The sequence below is a fragment of the Anolis carolinensis genome, chromosome 3, assembly GCF_035594765.1.
Source record: "Anolis carolinensis isolate JA03-04 chromosome 3, rAnoCar3.1.pri, whole genome shotgun sequence".
NCBI lineage: Eukaryota > Metazoa > Chordata > Lepidosauria > Squamata > Dactyloidae > Anolis > Anolis carolinensis.
Window position 1 is genome coordinate 161,966,128 of NC_085843.1, and position 15,986 is coordinate 161,982,113.

At 38.0% G+C, this 15,986-nt stretch overlaps 1 protein-coding gene across 16 annotated transcripts in view; it reads left to right on the top strand.

Annotated features, from left to right (window-relative positions):
- ablim1 (actin binding LIM protein 1) overlaps positions 1-15,986 on the top strand; it is a 219,161-nt gene that overhangs the window by 69,043 nt on the left and 134,132 nt on the right. For all 16 annotated transcript variants that reach the window (XM_062975680.1, XM_062975683.1, XM_062975682.1 and 13 more), the window contains one exon: positions 13,801-13,984. In XM_062975680.1, the coding sequence (XP_062831750.1) occupies positions 13,801-13,984 (184 nt within the window). The remainder of the gene's footprint in view (positions 1-13,800; positions 13,985-15,986) is intronic.

Consider the following 15,986-nt stretch of genomic DNA (forward strand, 5'->3'; position numbering starts at 1 on the left):
AGTACAGTAGAGTCTCACTTATCCAACATAAACGGGCCGGCAGAACGTTGGATAAGCGAATATGTTGGATAATAAGAAGAGATTAAGAAAAAGCCTATTAAACATCAAAATAGGTTATGAGTTTACAAATTAAGCACCAAAACATCATGTTAGACAACAAATTTGACAGAAAAAGTAGTTCAATGCACATTAATGCTATGTTGTAATTACTGTATTTATGAATTTAGCACCAAAATATCATGATGTATTGAAAACTGACTACAAAAATGCGTTGGATAATCCAGAACGTTGGATAAGCGAGTGTTGGATAAGTGAGACTCTACTGTACTGAGCAGAGCTATCCTTATTTTCAGCTGTGCTTCACAATTAATCTTTATTTATTGCATTTTGGTGACATGATCTAGAATTCTATTTTAATTCAGTGATACACAGTATTTAATGGAGTTGGAACAACCCAAGTAAAGATTTTGATGTAATGAGACTAAGAACAAAAATAGATCTGAAAAGTTTCCTTTTAAAGAAATAACAAAATAAAAATATATATTAATGGCATTTTGAAAACAGGAAGGATACAAAATTTGCAATTATTAAGTAAGAAATTATTTCAATCCTTTTGAAATTTACTTAATAAAGTACAGTACTGTGCTTTTTAATCATGTCACGCGTTTCATGGAACAGTAACTGGCAATGTAGTTAGAGCTGTTGATTTAATATTCATATTCCACTACTGCTTGCTCAGATAATATGACTCCCAACATTCAAGATTGTATAGGATAATGTGACATATCTCTTATTTCAGTATTGTTAGCATTTTTTCTTATCGTGCAGTAGTAAACCCAGCAAAGATGAATAACAAGGTCAAATGTCCTTTAGGACAGATGACCCAGCATGATAATTGGTATCCCAGGAAACTGTCTTATACTGAATCTAACTTTTGATTCATCTTAGCTCAGTGTGTATATTGTAACAGCAGTTCTCTGGAGGGTTTCAGTCTTTCATGTCTTACTTGGAGATGCCAGAGATGGAGCATGTGCTCTTTTTGTATGGAAAACACATGCTCTCTCGCTGAGTTATTGCTCTCTTTAGACTATGGCCTTCCCATTTTTAAACAAATTGACAAATGAATTAACAACTATTTTGCTTTATTAGTATTAGCATATCACATTTGTATACTCATTAACTTTCCAGTAAATGGGTAAGATGTAATTTTAATGTATTAGGAAAAAATGAGTTGGTTCATGACGTTGCTGCATAAACCTGGATAATCCTATGCCTATGGCCATACCACGCCCAATCTTGTCTGATCTCGGAAGCTAAGCAGGGTCGGGCCTGGTTAGTACTTGGATGGGAGACTGCCTGTGAATACTGGGTCCTTGTAGGCCAAAAGAAATATATGGAAAAACTATGAAAAATGTAACCATATGTAGGGAAAAAATGGAAGGAAAAAGGAAGAGGGACCGACCAAGGGCAAGAGGATGGATGATGGCATCCTTGAAGTGACTGGCTTGACCTTGAAGGAGCTGGGGGTGGTGACGGATTACAGAGAGCTCTGGCGTGGGCTGGTCCATGAAGTCACGAAGAGTGGGAAGTGACAGAACGAATAAACAACAACTCAATAATAATAATAATAATAATAATAATAATAATAATAATAATTCTTTTTTAAATATGTTTTTATTGTAAACACTGGTAGAATAACAAAACCCATCACTATTTCGATATACACATCAAATGATATATTCTCAATAACATTACACTTGCTAATTCCACCTTTGTCTCCCAGTTATGTCTATTGGTTTTTCACCTCTCCCTCTCCCCCCACCCTCTGGGAACTGTACTTTCTTTCATTCAGATATTATTTTAATTGAGCAATCGTAAATAGAGAATGATTCAATTCTTTATATTTTCTTTGTCCTTTGACTTTCTCTATCAATCTTCCCCATTTCAGATCCCAGTTCTTTTTTATTTGACCTGATATATATTTAGTTCTCCTTTCAATGATGTAATCCTGAAGCATAAAATCGGCTAAGTATTCATACCATTTTTTAACTTCCCACTTTGTTTGCTCTTTCCAACCCAAGGCAACTGTTGCTTGAGCGGCAACTATCATGTATTTTATAGTTTCCCCCCAGTCCTTAGTGTTTTTGTTCTTATCTAGTTTCTGGATGAAGAATTCTTTATTTTTCAAAACCAATGTATGTCCTGTTAAATCTTCTATTTCCTTCTTTACCTTGTTATGAAATGTTTGTACTTTTTCACATTCCCACCACATATGAATATATGAGCCAATTTTTCCGCATCCGTGCCAACACAATTTTGTGGTTGTTTTAGTTATTGTTTTAGCTCCAGCTCCTGCCAACCTAGCAGTTTGAAAACATGCCAATGTGAGTAGATCAATAGGTACCGTTCCGGCAAGAACAAAAACTATAAACTAAAAACATTAGTTTGATGTACAATTAAAACACAAAACAAATTACAAGATTAAAACATAGCAAAACAATTATTTAAAACATCTTAAAATAAACACACAACCATATCAATTACAGAGCAAAAGTGGGCAATTCAAGTTTTATGATAGGGTCAGGCTGTGCAACTCAAAGATAAGAAAGATGAACACACAAAATCCAAGTGACAGGAACTGGAACTGGGTTATCTTAAGGATCTCGCTGTATATTTCACCTTTATCTTGTATATGTCCGTGATAAATTATCTTTTTCTGTCTATTTTTGGTCTGCTACTGCATGCATAGCTTTTGGAACATTATCTTTTATATAAGTCTTACATTTCCATGACTGTGGGTGTTCTCTAACACCTTACTGTATGTCACTGACTCATGTGGAAGAACAAAGCCTATCATGAGGGATCATTTCCTCCCAAGGGACTGGAGCTCTCAATTTCATATTGAACTTCAAATTTTGAAACAATATATAATGAGATATAAAACAGACACAACCTTTAGAATGTCCTCAGTTTTGAAAGTTAACTTGAAGAAAATAATATTTGCAAGTTTAACTTTAGCAGATTTGATTAATATATTAACTCTAGAAATCGCTAGAGTGAATCATCTTCAGTAGAACATTAACCATAGAATCATAATTGATGACCTAGAGATATCTTGAGAGAACACTTATCTAGGCATTCTAGGCAGGATGATTCTATGATCAACAATAGAAGGTGACCTTACAGTCATTCTGGAGGACTTCTCTCCGGAAAAAAAATCTCGAACCAACACAAGTGGCATACTGTACTTCAACATCTCCCAATGTTAGCAGCAGCAGTAGAAATAGTATTCGTGATTGTTGTTAAGAAAGACTATATTTTACATTACCATTTCTCAAAGATAGTCATTCTATCTACTTAAGTGTCAAGTCATTCCTGACACACAAAAAATCTACTTAAGAAGGAAAGATCTTGTCATTACTTCAACACCCACAAGACTATGAGAAACAGGAGCCAGCCCTTGAGCCATTTAACATTCCTCTGTTACCATTTAGTCAAGCCATGCCTCTTTAAATATAGAATAAATAACTGCACAAATTTAGAAGCTCTTTTTCCAGTGGCAGCTGGTGGACCAATCAATGAAAGTGCTCCCCCAAATGATGTGAAGGTTGAGTTGGCTCCTACACGATCCACAAATTGCTATTTATCCCCCATTACGTTTATAATTGTAATGTAGTTTTATTATTATTGGTAAAAGGAATTAATTGTAAGTAACTTGTTATTTATAACTTGTGACTTCCACATTCTAGGTCCAACGGCCCGTTTTCTGCATTGCACACCAAAGAAAGCTTGAAAATATGACTGCCCTGTTGTGCATTACTCAGAGCCAAGTATTTTGATACACTCATTTTAATTTAGGAAGTGTTATCAGCTACAAATCCAAGAGAAGTAGAAATAGTGGGATCTGTTATAACAGAAAAGAAAAATAGTACCGTTGTAAGAACTGCCCATGGAGCCCCCAGTGGCACATTGAGTTATACTGCTGAGCTGCTGAACTTGCTGGCTGAAAGGTCGGTTGTTTGTATCCGGGGAGTGGTGTGAGCTCCTGGTGTTAGCTCCAGCTTCTGCCAACCTAGCAGTTCAAAAACATGCAAATGTGAGTAGATCAATAGGTACTGCTCTGGTGGGAAGATAATGGTGCTCCATGCAGTCATGCCAGCCATATGACCTAGGAGGTGTCCACAGACAATGCCAGGTCTTTGGCTTAGAAATGGAGATGGGCGCAAACCCCCAGAGTCAGACACGACTAGATTTAATGTCAGGGGAAAACCTTTACCTTAACCTAGGAAAACAAATGCTTATATCTTTATTTTCCTTGTAATATTTTATCCCCCAGAGGTGCCCCTGGTGGCACAATAGGTTAAACCCTTGTGCCAGCAGGACTGCTGACCTGACGGTTGGATTACTGACCTGTAGGTTGCTGGTTCAACTCCAACCCAGGCAGAGTGCAGATGAGCTCCATCTATCAGCTCTCGCTCCATGAGGGGACATGAGAGAAGCCTCCCACAAGGATGATAAAAACATCAAAACATCTGGACTTAATGTCAGGGGAAAACCTTTACCCTTACCTAAGAACTGCCCAATGCTATTTGCTAAAGAGGACTGGAGATAAAAGCAGTGAACCTCCCAAACCACATAACATTTCTGAAATATTAATTATTCCAAAAGTAACACCAAGCAACCCTAAAGCCTCTTAAATGGGACATGCTTGTAAAAAGAAATGGCTGGTGCCAGCCTGCACTAAGGCATAAGATACTTTTTTCTATTTATAAAACTCTGCCTTCCTCATGCTTAGTATGAACTGAATATGGGGCATGGCTGTTAAAATCCTATTCTAGCTTTGAGGGAGAAAAAGTAGGAAGAAATGAATGCTGCAGTTTGGTATGATGGCTCATTGCAACAAAGATAGCCTCAGCATCCAAATTTATAACAGAGAGCTGTGGCGAAAGCTACTGGTAGAACCTCTCAGAAAAACAGCACGATGGAATCCTCCTCATTGGCAAGATGTGAGTCATAATGTTCAGGGGGGATTTGTCAGTCCCGAGAAGCTCTAATTTTGGCCTGTATTCATCTTCCCTTCCCCTATTTTCTTCATAGCCTGGAGCAATGATCACCCCAGAGTGGGCTCCTAGCAATTTGTAAGGCAAATGAGAAAGAAACAATATTTTAAGGCACTCTTTATTTTTATTCCTTTAGGAATGATAATCTAATATCAGTTCGCGTAATTTGAGTTTTTATCAGAATTTAAGGCATTCAGAGACAGCAGTCTTTAATGGGGGTTATGTTCCTGTTGACTTCTTAAAAGGGGGGCGGAGCAGAGTCCCTATACATTGGTAGATCTGATGTGTGGATAGAAGTAGCAGCCACATTTCACATAGACATAAGAACCCTAATTTTTTCTCAGACAAAAGAGGTTCTATTGAGATTTCTTATTATTTATGAGTTATGTCTGTCATCCATACCCATAAATTGATTGGTTAATTTAATATCTGTCTATATCTCATTTCAAAGCTCAGTCTAACTGTCTGCAGTCAGTCTTCCACACTTGATGGGGTTACAGTTACAGGATCCCTGTGCAAGTGGATGAATATGAATTTTTTTAACTTGAGAATACACATATCTAGGAATTTCTAGCTTTTCCAATATGACTCCATGGTCAACTTCCACCAGAAGTTGACCACGGAATCACACTGAAGGATTTACGACCACATCAGGCGGGGGTAAAAATCAGTGGCATACACCATTCCTCTTCAGTTTTGGTTCCCATCTCACAACATAGAGCTATTTCCAGTAGGGCTCCATTGCAAAACTGAAGAGGAAACAGCATTATCAGCCACAGTAGCAACACAGGAGGTTTCCCGTCTTGCATTGGGATTAACGGGGGGAAGCTGGGTGGTGGACACTTCCCCCAATGGGATGGGATCTGGGGTAAGTCAGGCAATGTGGGGTGTGGGGCTATGGGTTCATCCCACACCCCACCTGGCACCGCTGGATTCACCACAATCTATGGCCATATCAGCAGCACATTTGATGAGGTCTTTAGAGATTCCTGGAGCCCCAGTGGCGCAGTGGGTTAAACCGCTGAGCTGCTGAACTTCCTGACCAAAAGGCTGGCAGTTCAAATCCGAGGATCAGGGTGAGCTCCCGCTGTTAGCCCCAGGTTCTACCAACCTGGCAGTTTGAAAACATGCAAATGTGAGTAGATCAATAGGTATCACTCCAGCAGTAAGGTAATGGCGCTCTAAGTCTTTGGCTTAGAAATGGAGATGAGCACCCAGTGTCAAACATGACTAGACTTATTGTCAGTGGAAAACCTTTACCTTTACCTTAGAGATTCCTAGAGAGGACATTTTAGTCAAATCTACAAATCATCAAATCTCCAAATGTGTAGAAGCAACTGTGCATAAAAACATAGGATTAAAACAAAAAAACAAGCTGCGCCAGCTATAATCTGCAGACCACCTTCAAGGGAAAACCCATATAAAATATACTGAAATAGTCGGATTGGGAAAATGTCAAAGAATGGAGCCCTGTGAACCAATTACTTAATCCCTCTTAATGCATTCATGTAGCTGTCGGCAAATATCAACCCAACTTCTCATTCTGTTCTAAGAAGTATTCAGGGAAATGATATTTTATTCATTCAGCCCATAAAACTGTTATATTGAGATACTCAATCAGAGGCTGAATCCTGCAAATATTCATGCAGCTGAGATAACAGGGCCTCTGTAATGTGTTACTTTATGCATTTCAATTTTGCACAATTTCACAGAGATCCTAATATTTTAATGCAGCCCTCAGGGCTTCTGATTTTCTCTTTCCATTGAAGGCAGCAGTTAGAGAAAGATTCCAAGTCCCTCTGAGTTCAATGCCTCCAGTCTCTTTTGTCAGTCTAATAAAGTAGCAGAAACTTTTTTTTTCTTTTGTACATCTGGAATAAACATATTTTTCCTCTCACTGTTTGAAATGTATGCCCAGAACTTAGAAAGTTACTTTTTTAAAGTAGTTACAGTTTTGCTTTAAAGGTGTTCCAAAAGTCCCTGTGTTTACTTATGCAAGTCTTAACCTGACCTGGCTGTTTTCATTTCACACTTGCCCATTGTTAGTTTCGAATAAAAGGTTTGCTGGAACATCTTGTTCTTGGTGTACAAATATAACCCTGTTCTTACCATGTTCCTTCTGCCTTTGCTATGAAATTTTTGGTTAAAGAAGTAATGCTGAGAAACACATCCACTTCATTAACTGAAGTATACCTGTGACAATAATGAAAGCACAGCTAAACATTCCCAAAGTGGTGAGGTTGTCCCTCATTATTTTCCAATCACAATATAACTTTGTTATACCTTTGTTATTGATTGAAAGAGTTGTTTACAAGGCACTGGTTATTTGTCAATGTGTTCCTTCCGCATGCTGAGCATGCCATGGCTTCCAGTTAAAAAAATGCGCAAATATCAGGACATTCTCTGGAAGAGCATCCAAATCTCCAAGGCTGGGAGCCACCATCAGAACTCTTCAGAGCTTACCAGCTTCTTTTTGACCTTGCAGCAGATGTCGAAAAACAAGAAATGACATTTGTTATCTTTGAGTTATTTTTTAAACTACTGTGCTTAGATGAGTTCCTAACCTTGAGATTCTGCCATGGTGAATCATGTGCTAGAGTGAACTGAATATAAAGCAGCCATTTCATTTCACAAATGAAAATTAGACATGATCAGAAATTCAGTTTCAATGCTATTTTTATTTAAGGTAAATGCTTGATTATCTGATAGAAACTGTGCCTGTTCTTGAAACAATATGTCCCTTTGTGACAAAGTTTTAGGTCAAATGAAGCACCGGAAAGGGTAAAATGAAAACAAATGTATAAAATAGCAGACATTTGAAAATATTTGAACATGAACATGCATTTTATAATTATGGAAATGTAAGAGTTCCTTATGTAAAAGTACTTTTTAAAGATGGAAATTGCAATCTAGAGCAAATACAAGAAGCCCCGTGTTATAATTGGACTCAAAAAGAGTGAATTTGTGATCACTGTTGCCCCCACCTCCAAATTCCTGATGAATTCTAGCAAAAGCAACCATAAGCAATAGCAAGTTGTATGAACTGAAAAAGAAAACAAAGATTGAATCAATTCTGGTTTACTCCATTTAAGATGAAAAAATAAACCAGTTTGAGAAAACTGCCAAGAGGAAGTCAGATTTTCTGTCTTCAAGTCTTGCAGGACTGAAACATATTCAATTGTAGAAGTAAACCCTAGATTTAAGCATCAGAAACATGGTTTAAATAATAAGATCTTCAGTCATGTATTTCTTTGACAGTTTGTCTTTCCCCCAGCAAGGGATCAGAGGTAGCATACAATATTTAAAAATCATAATACAGTTTTTTTAAAAAAAAATATATTGATAACATGTTCAAATATAATTACAAACATCTGACTTACATGCAACTCACTTAAAAATTACTCAAATTTAAGAATGGGCGTGAGACAACCGGAAGTGAGAGAAATCTACCCGTAGGAAGGGAAATCCACTCCTGGAAGGGTTATAACAGGGAAAAGATGTTTCTACTGATCTTTATTACCAATCCTTGTTTCCACAATAAGCCAAATGTTTCAAAATCTAATTATCACAGGGACAGAAAGAGAGGTGAAATCTTCTGAACAGGGGCACAGACAGCAAGACAAAAACCACAAGGGTGTTAACTCTTCCCTATGCTATTGAAAGCATGCATGCATGTGTGTGTGTGTGTATAGCTGAAGTTACACTTTAAAAATGTACTTGTTCCAACTTACATACAAATTCAACTACAGAACCTATCTTGTTCATAACTTGGATACTTGCCTGTATTCTTGATTGGGAACATTTATGCCTGCTAAACACCTAGGAAAAATGTTTTCCTGCATGTCAGGTGATCAGATTAGATCAGTGCTTCTCTGCCTTTGGTCCTTCAGGTGTTTTGGATTTGGTAAACTGGCTAGGATTTCTGAGAGTTGAAGTCCAAAACAACTTGAAGACCAAAGGTTGAGAACCACTGGATTCAATGGACCTTGAGATCTTTTCCAATTCTGTGAAGAAAATGATTTGATCTTTTTCTTCCATCATAATATTATTTCTCTGCAATATGAGGTTAACTTGTAGAGTGAACACCATAAAAGATGTTGTAGAAGGCAAATAGTCCAATATAAACTGATACAGATTTACATTATGATGTGTGGTGTTTTTTTTTTTACAATTTTTTATTTTGTTTGATTTTTCATCCCAGATAATGATCTTTATATTTAAGGATTTATATTAAGGTATAATGTACTCTATCTGCAGGACTAGTGATGACATTTTCTTTTATCCATGTCCAACAAAATATGTTGTCTGTAAGCATTGCTTTGATATTCTTGATACTCTTTGATATTCTTGGTCCAGAAGTCCTTCATTTCAAAAGGATTTGCTATTATTCACGATTTCTCATATCCACATAGTCCACAATGCCAAGTCAGTTGAGATAAAGCTGACAGTATGAACAGGAGCTGTTCTTCACTAATCAGAAAGGAACACATGCAAAATCTTGTCCAGTATGATGAAAATAAATTAGACATTAAGCTAACTTGGCGAGTCTTTTCCCAGGGCATCTTGTAATCAGTGATGACAGTACTATCATTGTAAAGGAGCTTAGAGTTGTACATAAAGGGCTGTTATGAATGAGACTGCTGAAGGCACTCCACTAAGAACCTAATGGAGATGATCTCTTAAAACAAGAAGAACTAGTGCATCAGCTAATTGCGAAGCAACACTTCCAAACCCATAAGAATGCAAGGTCTCTCTAGTTCAGAGTTTCTCAAACTGTGCTCGCCCAGATATTATGGACTTAAGCTCTCGCAATTACTAACAGCTGGGAAGCTGGCTGGGATTTCTGGGAGCTGAAGACCAAAACACCTGGAGGAGCACAGTTTGAGAAACAATGGTCTAGCCCATCCCAGCATGCCATCTTCAGAGGGTGCTACTCCATCTTTCAAGAGGACACAGCAGTTTATATTACCTACAGAGGGAATTTATTTTGCTTTGAGATGAATGGTGTTAGGTGACAGGGCAAAAACAATTCTTTGTCCTTAGCTGTCAGCCCTCCCTTTTTCAAATTAGGTAGATAATTATAGTAACTTCTCCATCTGTTAATAAAAATGTGCTGATAGATGTTAAGAACTGAATGCTTTGATTGTGACACTGGTAAAACAGACAGAGGGTGTAAAACTGAATTCCCTCCCTCTGACTTAGGAAAGTGTCCATGGGTAATAAATAACTGCTTTTATTCAAGGTTTGCTTATGTAGTATTACTAACACCTCTCCCTGTTTGTCATATTAATCTGACATGCCGGGCAGCATATAAACCTTATAAATCCAGACACAATAAGTGAGGTGGAAGATGATGGGAGATGGTCTGCAAAGAAAGAACTACCAGAATTATACCACCGGTTTTGCTGAATATTTATTTGTAGGCAAAGAGATTATTTTTACAAATAAAAAGCAAGTGCTGACATGCAGTACAAATGTACAATAGCTTGGTATAGATTTCAAATGAATCCAGAATTGTATGTATTAGGAATGACAGATTTGAAACTAGAAAAGAACGAGGAAGTAATATTGAATTACCTAGTAATAGTAGCAAGAATAGCCTTTGCAAAAATATGGAGACTTAAAGCACTACCTTCAAAGGAACAGTGGATGATAAAATTTTGGGAAATAAGAAACATGGACAGGCTGACATATCTAATGAAAAAGCATCACGGAAAACCAATAAAAGAGACAGACGGATCCAAAGTAGTAGAATATATGATAAAAAATAAGATAATTATTTAAAGAAAGATAATATGGAACGTTAATATAGTAAAGGGAAGGACGACTTGAACCAATCTTCACAAAAGAAGAGACAATGACTACTCCAAAGGCAAATGGAAGTGTCACATACATGTTTGTTTATTTGTTTGTTTTGTTTGTTTCCCCCCCCCCCTCTTTTCTGCTTGATCTTTTCAGTCCCTTTATCCCTTTACCCTATAATTCTTTGTTTTTATATTTAAGAAAAATTGGAGTAATTAAACATTATTGAAAACAATAACTTGGTATAGTTCGAAATCTAGAGGTAGGCAAAATGCAACCCATGGTTTGCATAAGGTCCCCCAGGGCCCACATCCATGGTTAATTTTTTTCAAGTGTGTGTGTGTTGCTACAAAACGGTGCCAAATGACTCATAGTGAAAGTACAATACAATTCTTTATTGATTAGTCACTTTTGACCATATCAAAACATGTAAAACATACAATACATACACACTTACACATACATACAATAAAACCATGTTAAAGATACAAAACATCCCAACCTGCGGCCTAATAACCCGCTGCTAGACAAATACAGAGTAAAAAGGTTAACATAGTGAAAGTATTTTGATCACATTTGAAGGTCCCTAGGCCCCAGGTTCAAAATACTTTTTTCTATATTTTTAAAGAATCCGCCTGCCTAAAAAGACTGATTGGGTCCCAAGAAGGACCAAAACCATGGTGAGAATGTCCCCATGTCACCTATAATACATTATAACTGTACCCCCAGTTTGGTTCTGACACGATAAATATAAACCTAGAGGATGTGAGAGGTCATTCTCACCATGGTTTTGGTCCTTCTTAGGCCTCAATGAGATTTTGTTGTTGTTGGCGGGAGCAAATATGCTTTCCAACGTGTCCAGAGAGGGCTAATGCATTTCCCTTGCCCCCCACTCCTGCCCTAGAGGAGCTTAACATATAGTTCAATGAACAATCGAAAGCCACTATGACATGGTGGTTTCAGCATCAGACTGAAACTCTGGAGACCAAGGTTCAATTCCTTGTTTGGTCATGGAAACTACATGGGTGTCCTTGGGCAACTCACACACTCTCAGACCTAGAAAACTGCATGATTAGTTCACTTTTGAATTACCATACATTGGAAATAACTTGAAGGCACACAACAACAATACACAAGAAGCTATGGTTGTGCAAGGTAATTGCCTATTCCTCACTGAGAGGTCCCAGCCATTAGCGAAGCTGTGCCGTCTCTCTCCCTCTTCTGTTTGATGATGATCGTGAAGGAATGTCCTCCTTCTTGAGACAACTCCTCAGATCTTGCTGTGAAATCAATAATCATTTTGTTAAAGTGGCATCAGAAATCTTTCGCAGAGAACACTAAAGACCTTGCAAAACTACATCTTCCCAGGATTCCATAGTATTTAGCTGTGACAATTCAAGTGGTGTCAAACTACATTAATTCTACAATGCAGATGCACCTTTAGTGATGTTTTGTGTTGTTCTTAATCTATATTGTTTTTTAAGATGTTGCAAGGTGCCTTGAGCCCCATTATCAGGAAAAAGGTGGAATACAGATGATAACACTGATGAGAATGATAATAATGATAATACTTCACTTTACACCGTTATTATGGATACACATGTGTGTAGATTTACTTGTGAATCTCCACTGAATTTAATGGGACTCAAATTTGAGGATATAGAATTGCACTGCAGATTGTTGAATTGAGCAAAATCTAAGATGCACAGCAGTAATACTTTTATTGATCACTTAATATACACAAAATACAACATGCAAAAGCTTTTGATGTATTTTGAGTTTTTAAGTTGTTCCAGTAAAGATATCGCTGTTCTGTAAATTTTATATTTTGTTTTATTTTCCTGAACATGGCTGCTTCTGAATTTGTTTCCTATATGGATGAATGATATGCCAAGTTCTAAAATCACTTGCTAGTCCCAACTACAGTAAACCCACTGGGTCCATGGAAAGTTGGGAAGTCAAAATTGATGAAAGTTGCATTGGTTTACTAGGTCTAATCTAGAAATTGAATTTAAACTCAAGAGTAAGTACAGTAGAGTCTCACTTATCCAACATAAATGGGCCGGCAGAATGTTACATAAGCTAAATGTTGGATAATAAGGAGGGACTAAGGAAATTAAACGTCAAATTACATTATGATTTTACAAATTAAGCACCAAAACATCACATTTTACAACAAATCGACAGAAAAAGCAGTTCAATACACGGTATGTTATGTAGTAATTACTGTATTTACGAATTTAGCAGCAAAACATCCCAATTTATTGAAAATCTTGACTACAAAAACATTGGCTCCTAACAAATTGACTACAAATAAAGATAAAATTGCCTAGAGAAACAGCTGTGCATCTAGTTGGGAGGCAGACTGAGTTGGATAAGCCAAAACATTGGGTAAGCAAATGTTGGATAAGTGAGACTCTACTGTAGTTCATTTATTAAAAGAACCAAAAGATCATGTCCTGCAAATGGGAGCGAACCAGTGAGTCTCTAAAGGACTCCTTGAAACTAGACCCCAAGCAACAAAGGCGATTTCTATATGTCACCTTGCTCCTGCCTGAAATGAATACAGAGATAAGGTAGAAAGTAGGTTCTGGCAGTTTCTGAGTTTTTTCAAAAAATTAATGTTGCTGTCGTTATTAAATTGTATCATAAAATATTGTAGATTCATGTAAATAAAGCAAAATATAAATACAACACATAATTATTTCTCCTGAATGTATAATCATCCAAATAGCTGCAAAACTTTGCCATCAAGCCTTGTGAATATTATCTGCAAGGTCATGTTGGCCTTCTCTGTGAACTGCCATTGGTGTTCCTATATCGCTATCATAATAGTGTGTTCCACTACCCAAATCTGAATCCCTGTATTTTTCCAGCTCCTTGATGTTCCAGCGCTTAACTGATTTGTTCTTGTTTGCTTGTCTTTCTCTTTATTCAGTCTGCGGTTGCGACTTGGCTCAAGGAGGCTTTTTCATTAAGAATGGGGAATACCTCTGTACTGTGGATTACCAGCGGATGTATGGGACCCGATGCAACGGCTGCGGCGAGTTTGTGGAAGGAGAAGTTGTAACCGCTCTCGGGAAAACGTACCATCCCAACTGCTTTGCCTGCACTGTGTGCAAGTAAGTCCACTGATGCTAGGTAAACAATCCAGAGATCATAAACAGTACAAATTCAAAAATCAAAAAGTGTGTTAAGTTGTGATGTAATTATAAATGTATATAAACAGCAACTCAAGTTCAGTCTTTGTCCTGCACCATTTTGCTGGTGACAACTTTTTCTGCTTCTTATTAAGGAAAGTACTATACTTTTCCTTTTATTATATAAGAGTTATGTGAACATAGTTGTGAAACTCTCTGATATTATTTAAACATGCTCAATGGTCAGGAATGATGGGAATTCTAGTCCAATAGGGCCTGAAGACAAACTATTTCTCCTTTGAGGAAAGGTCATAGTCTAGTATTAGGACATGCACAAGTGCCAAGGCTCATTCCCTGACATTCTCAGTTTTTTTTAATCATATCAGAAGTGAATTGAGAATATATTGCAAGTTGCTTCTGGTGTAAGAGAATCAGCTGTCTACAGAGATGTTGCCCAGGGAACTTCTGGATGTGTTACCATCCTGTGGGGGGCTTTTCTGTTGTCCCTGCATGGAAACTGAGGCTGGCAGATGGGAGCTCACCCCGTCTTGCAGAGTCAAACTGCCAGCCTTCAGATCTGAAGCCACCGCAACTCTGAGAGAGAGAGAGAGAGAGAGAGAGAGAGAGAGGTTCTTCTTTTGCCCCCCTCCCCCCATCCTGGCTCACCTGGGCAGCTCTTCCCCCTGTCCCGCCATGACCCACTGGCCGCAGAGCTCCTTGCAGGATGACAACCCGCTGGACCCCAACTACCTCCCTCCACACTACAAGGAATACTACTGGCAGGCGCTGGATGCGCTGACGGAGGAGGGTCCCAAGGCCTACCAGCGCTTCCTGGAGGAGGACGTCCCGGGCTTCCTGTGTCCCTCTGAGGTCGATCTGGATGATGTGTCTTAACATCGGAATGTATTTTAATTTGTTTTATGTATGTATTAATTTTAAATTAAACTTACTACATGTTTTTATGCCCAAGCCATTATAGTAGTGCCATTCGTAAGTCACCTTGAGTTCCCCCTGGAGTAGAGAAAGGCGGGATATAAATATGGTAAATAAATAAGCGTCACAAGTGCGGTTGGTGGGGACGAGGGAGAGGGCCTTCTCCATAGTGGCCCCCCGGCTCTGGAACTCTCCCTAGGGAGATCAGGCAAGCCCCCACCCTGATGGCGTTTTGGAAGAGCCTTGGCTTTTCACCTAGGCCTTTGGTTAATATCGCTCATCCCCATTATAATCATAATTATATTCCTCGACCTTTTATATTGGTCGCACTTCTCCTGGTTACTTGATATTGGCTCAGGGCTCCTCTCTTCCCAGATTGACCTCAAACGAACTTGTAGCACTTTATCTAAGTTTTAATCCGCAACTTATACTGTGCACTTTGCTAATCTACTATTACAGCCTCACTGTTTTTAATTCTATGTTTTTAATAAGTTTTTTAAAAAAAATTCTGGTTAGTGTGTAAATGCTATTACTGGTGCATGTTATTGTTTGTTGATTTATTGTATATTGTCATTGTTTTTGTATCTGATATTTCTGTGAGCCGCCCCGAGTCCCCTTCGGGGGAGATGGAGGCGGGATACAAATAAACTTCTTCTTCTTCTTCTTCTTCTTCTTCTTCTTCTTCTTCTTCTTATTATTATTATTATTATTATTATTATTATTAAATAAATAAATTTTCCCAGTTAAGGCTGAGGAAAACTTTGACCAAAACTCCTAAAAAGCCATCACTAGTCAATATAGATTTGGGATGGCCAGTTGTAGAGGATGTAGGTCCCAAACTCTGCCCCTGTGGTGTTGCTGTACCCTCTCTGAAAACTGGCAAAAAATCAAGTGAAAATTGAAACAGAAATAACTTCAATTTTTTGTTGGTTGGGAAAGTTGGAGTGGAGGGGATTTAGAGGCATCTGTGTTCCCCGAGGAGTGCCAAACATTGAAGGAGCTTGAGGGAGTCTGGGAGTTTGCCAGAAGGCAGCAATAAGTCTCTGCCCAC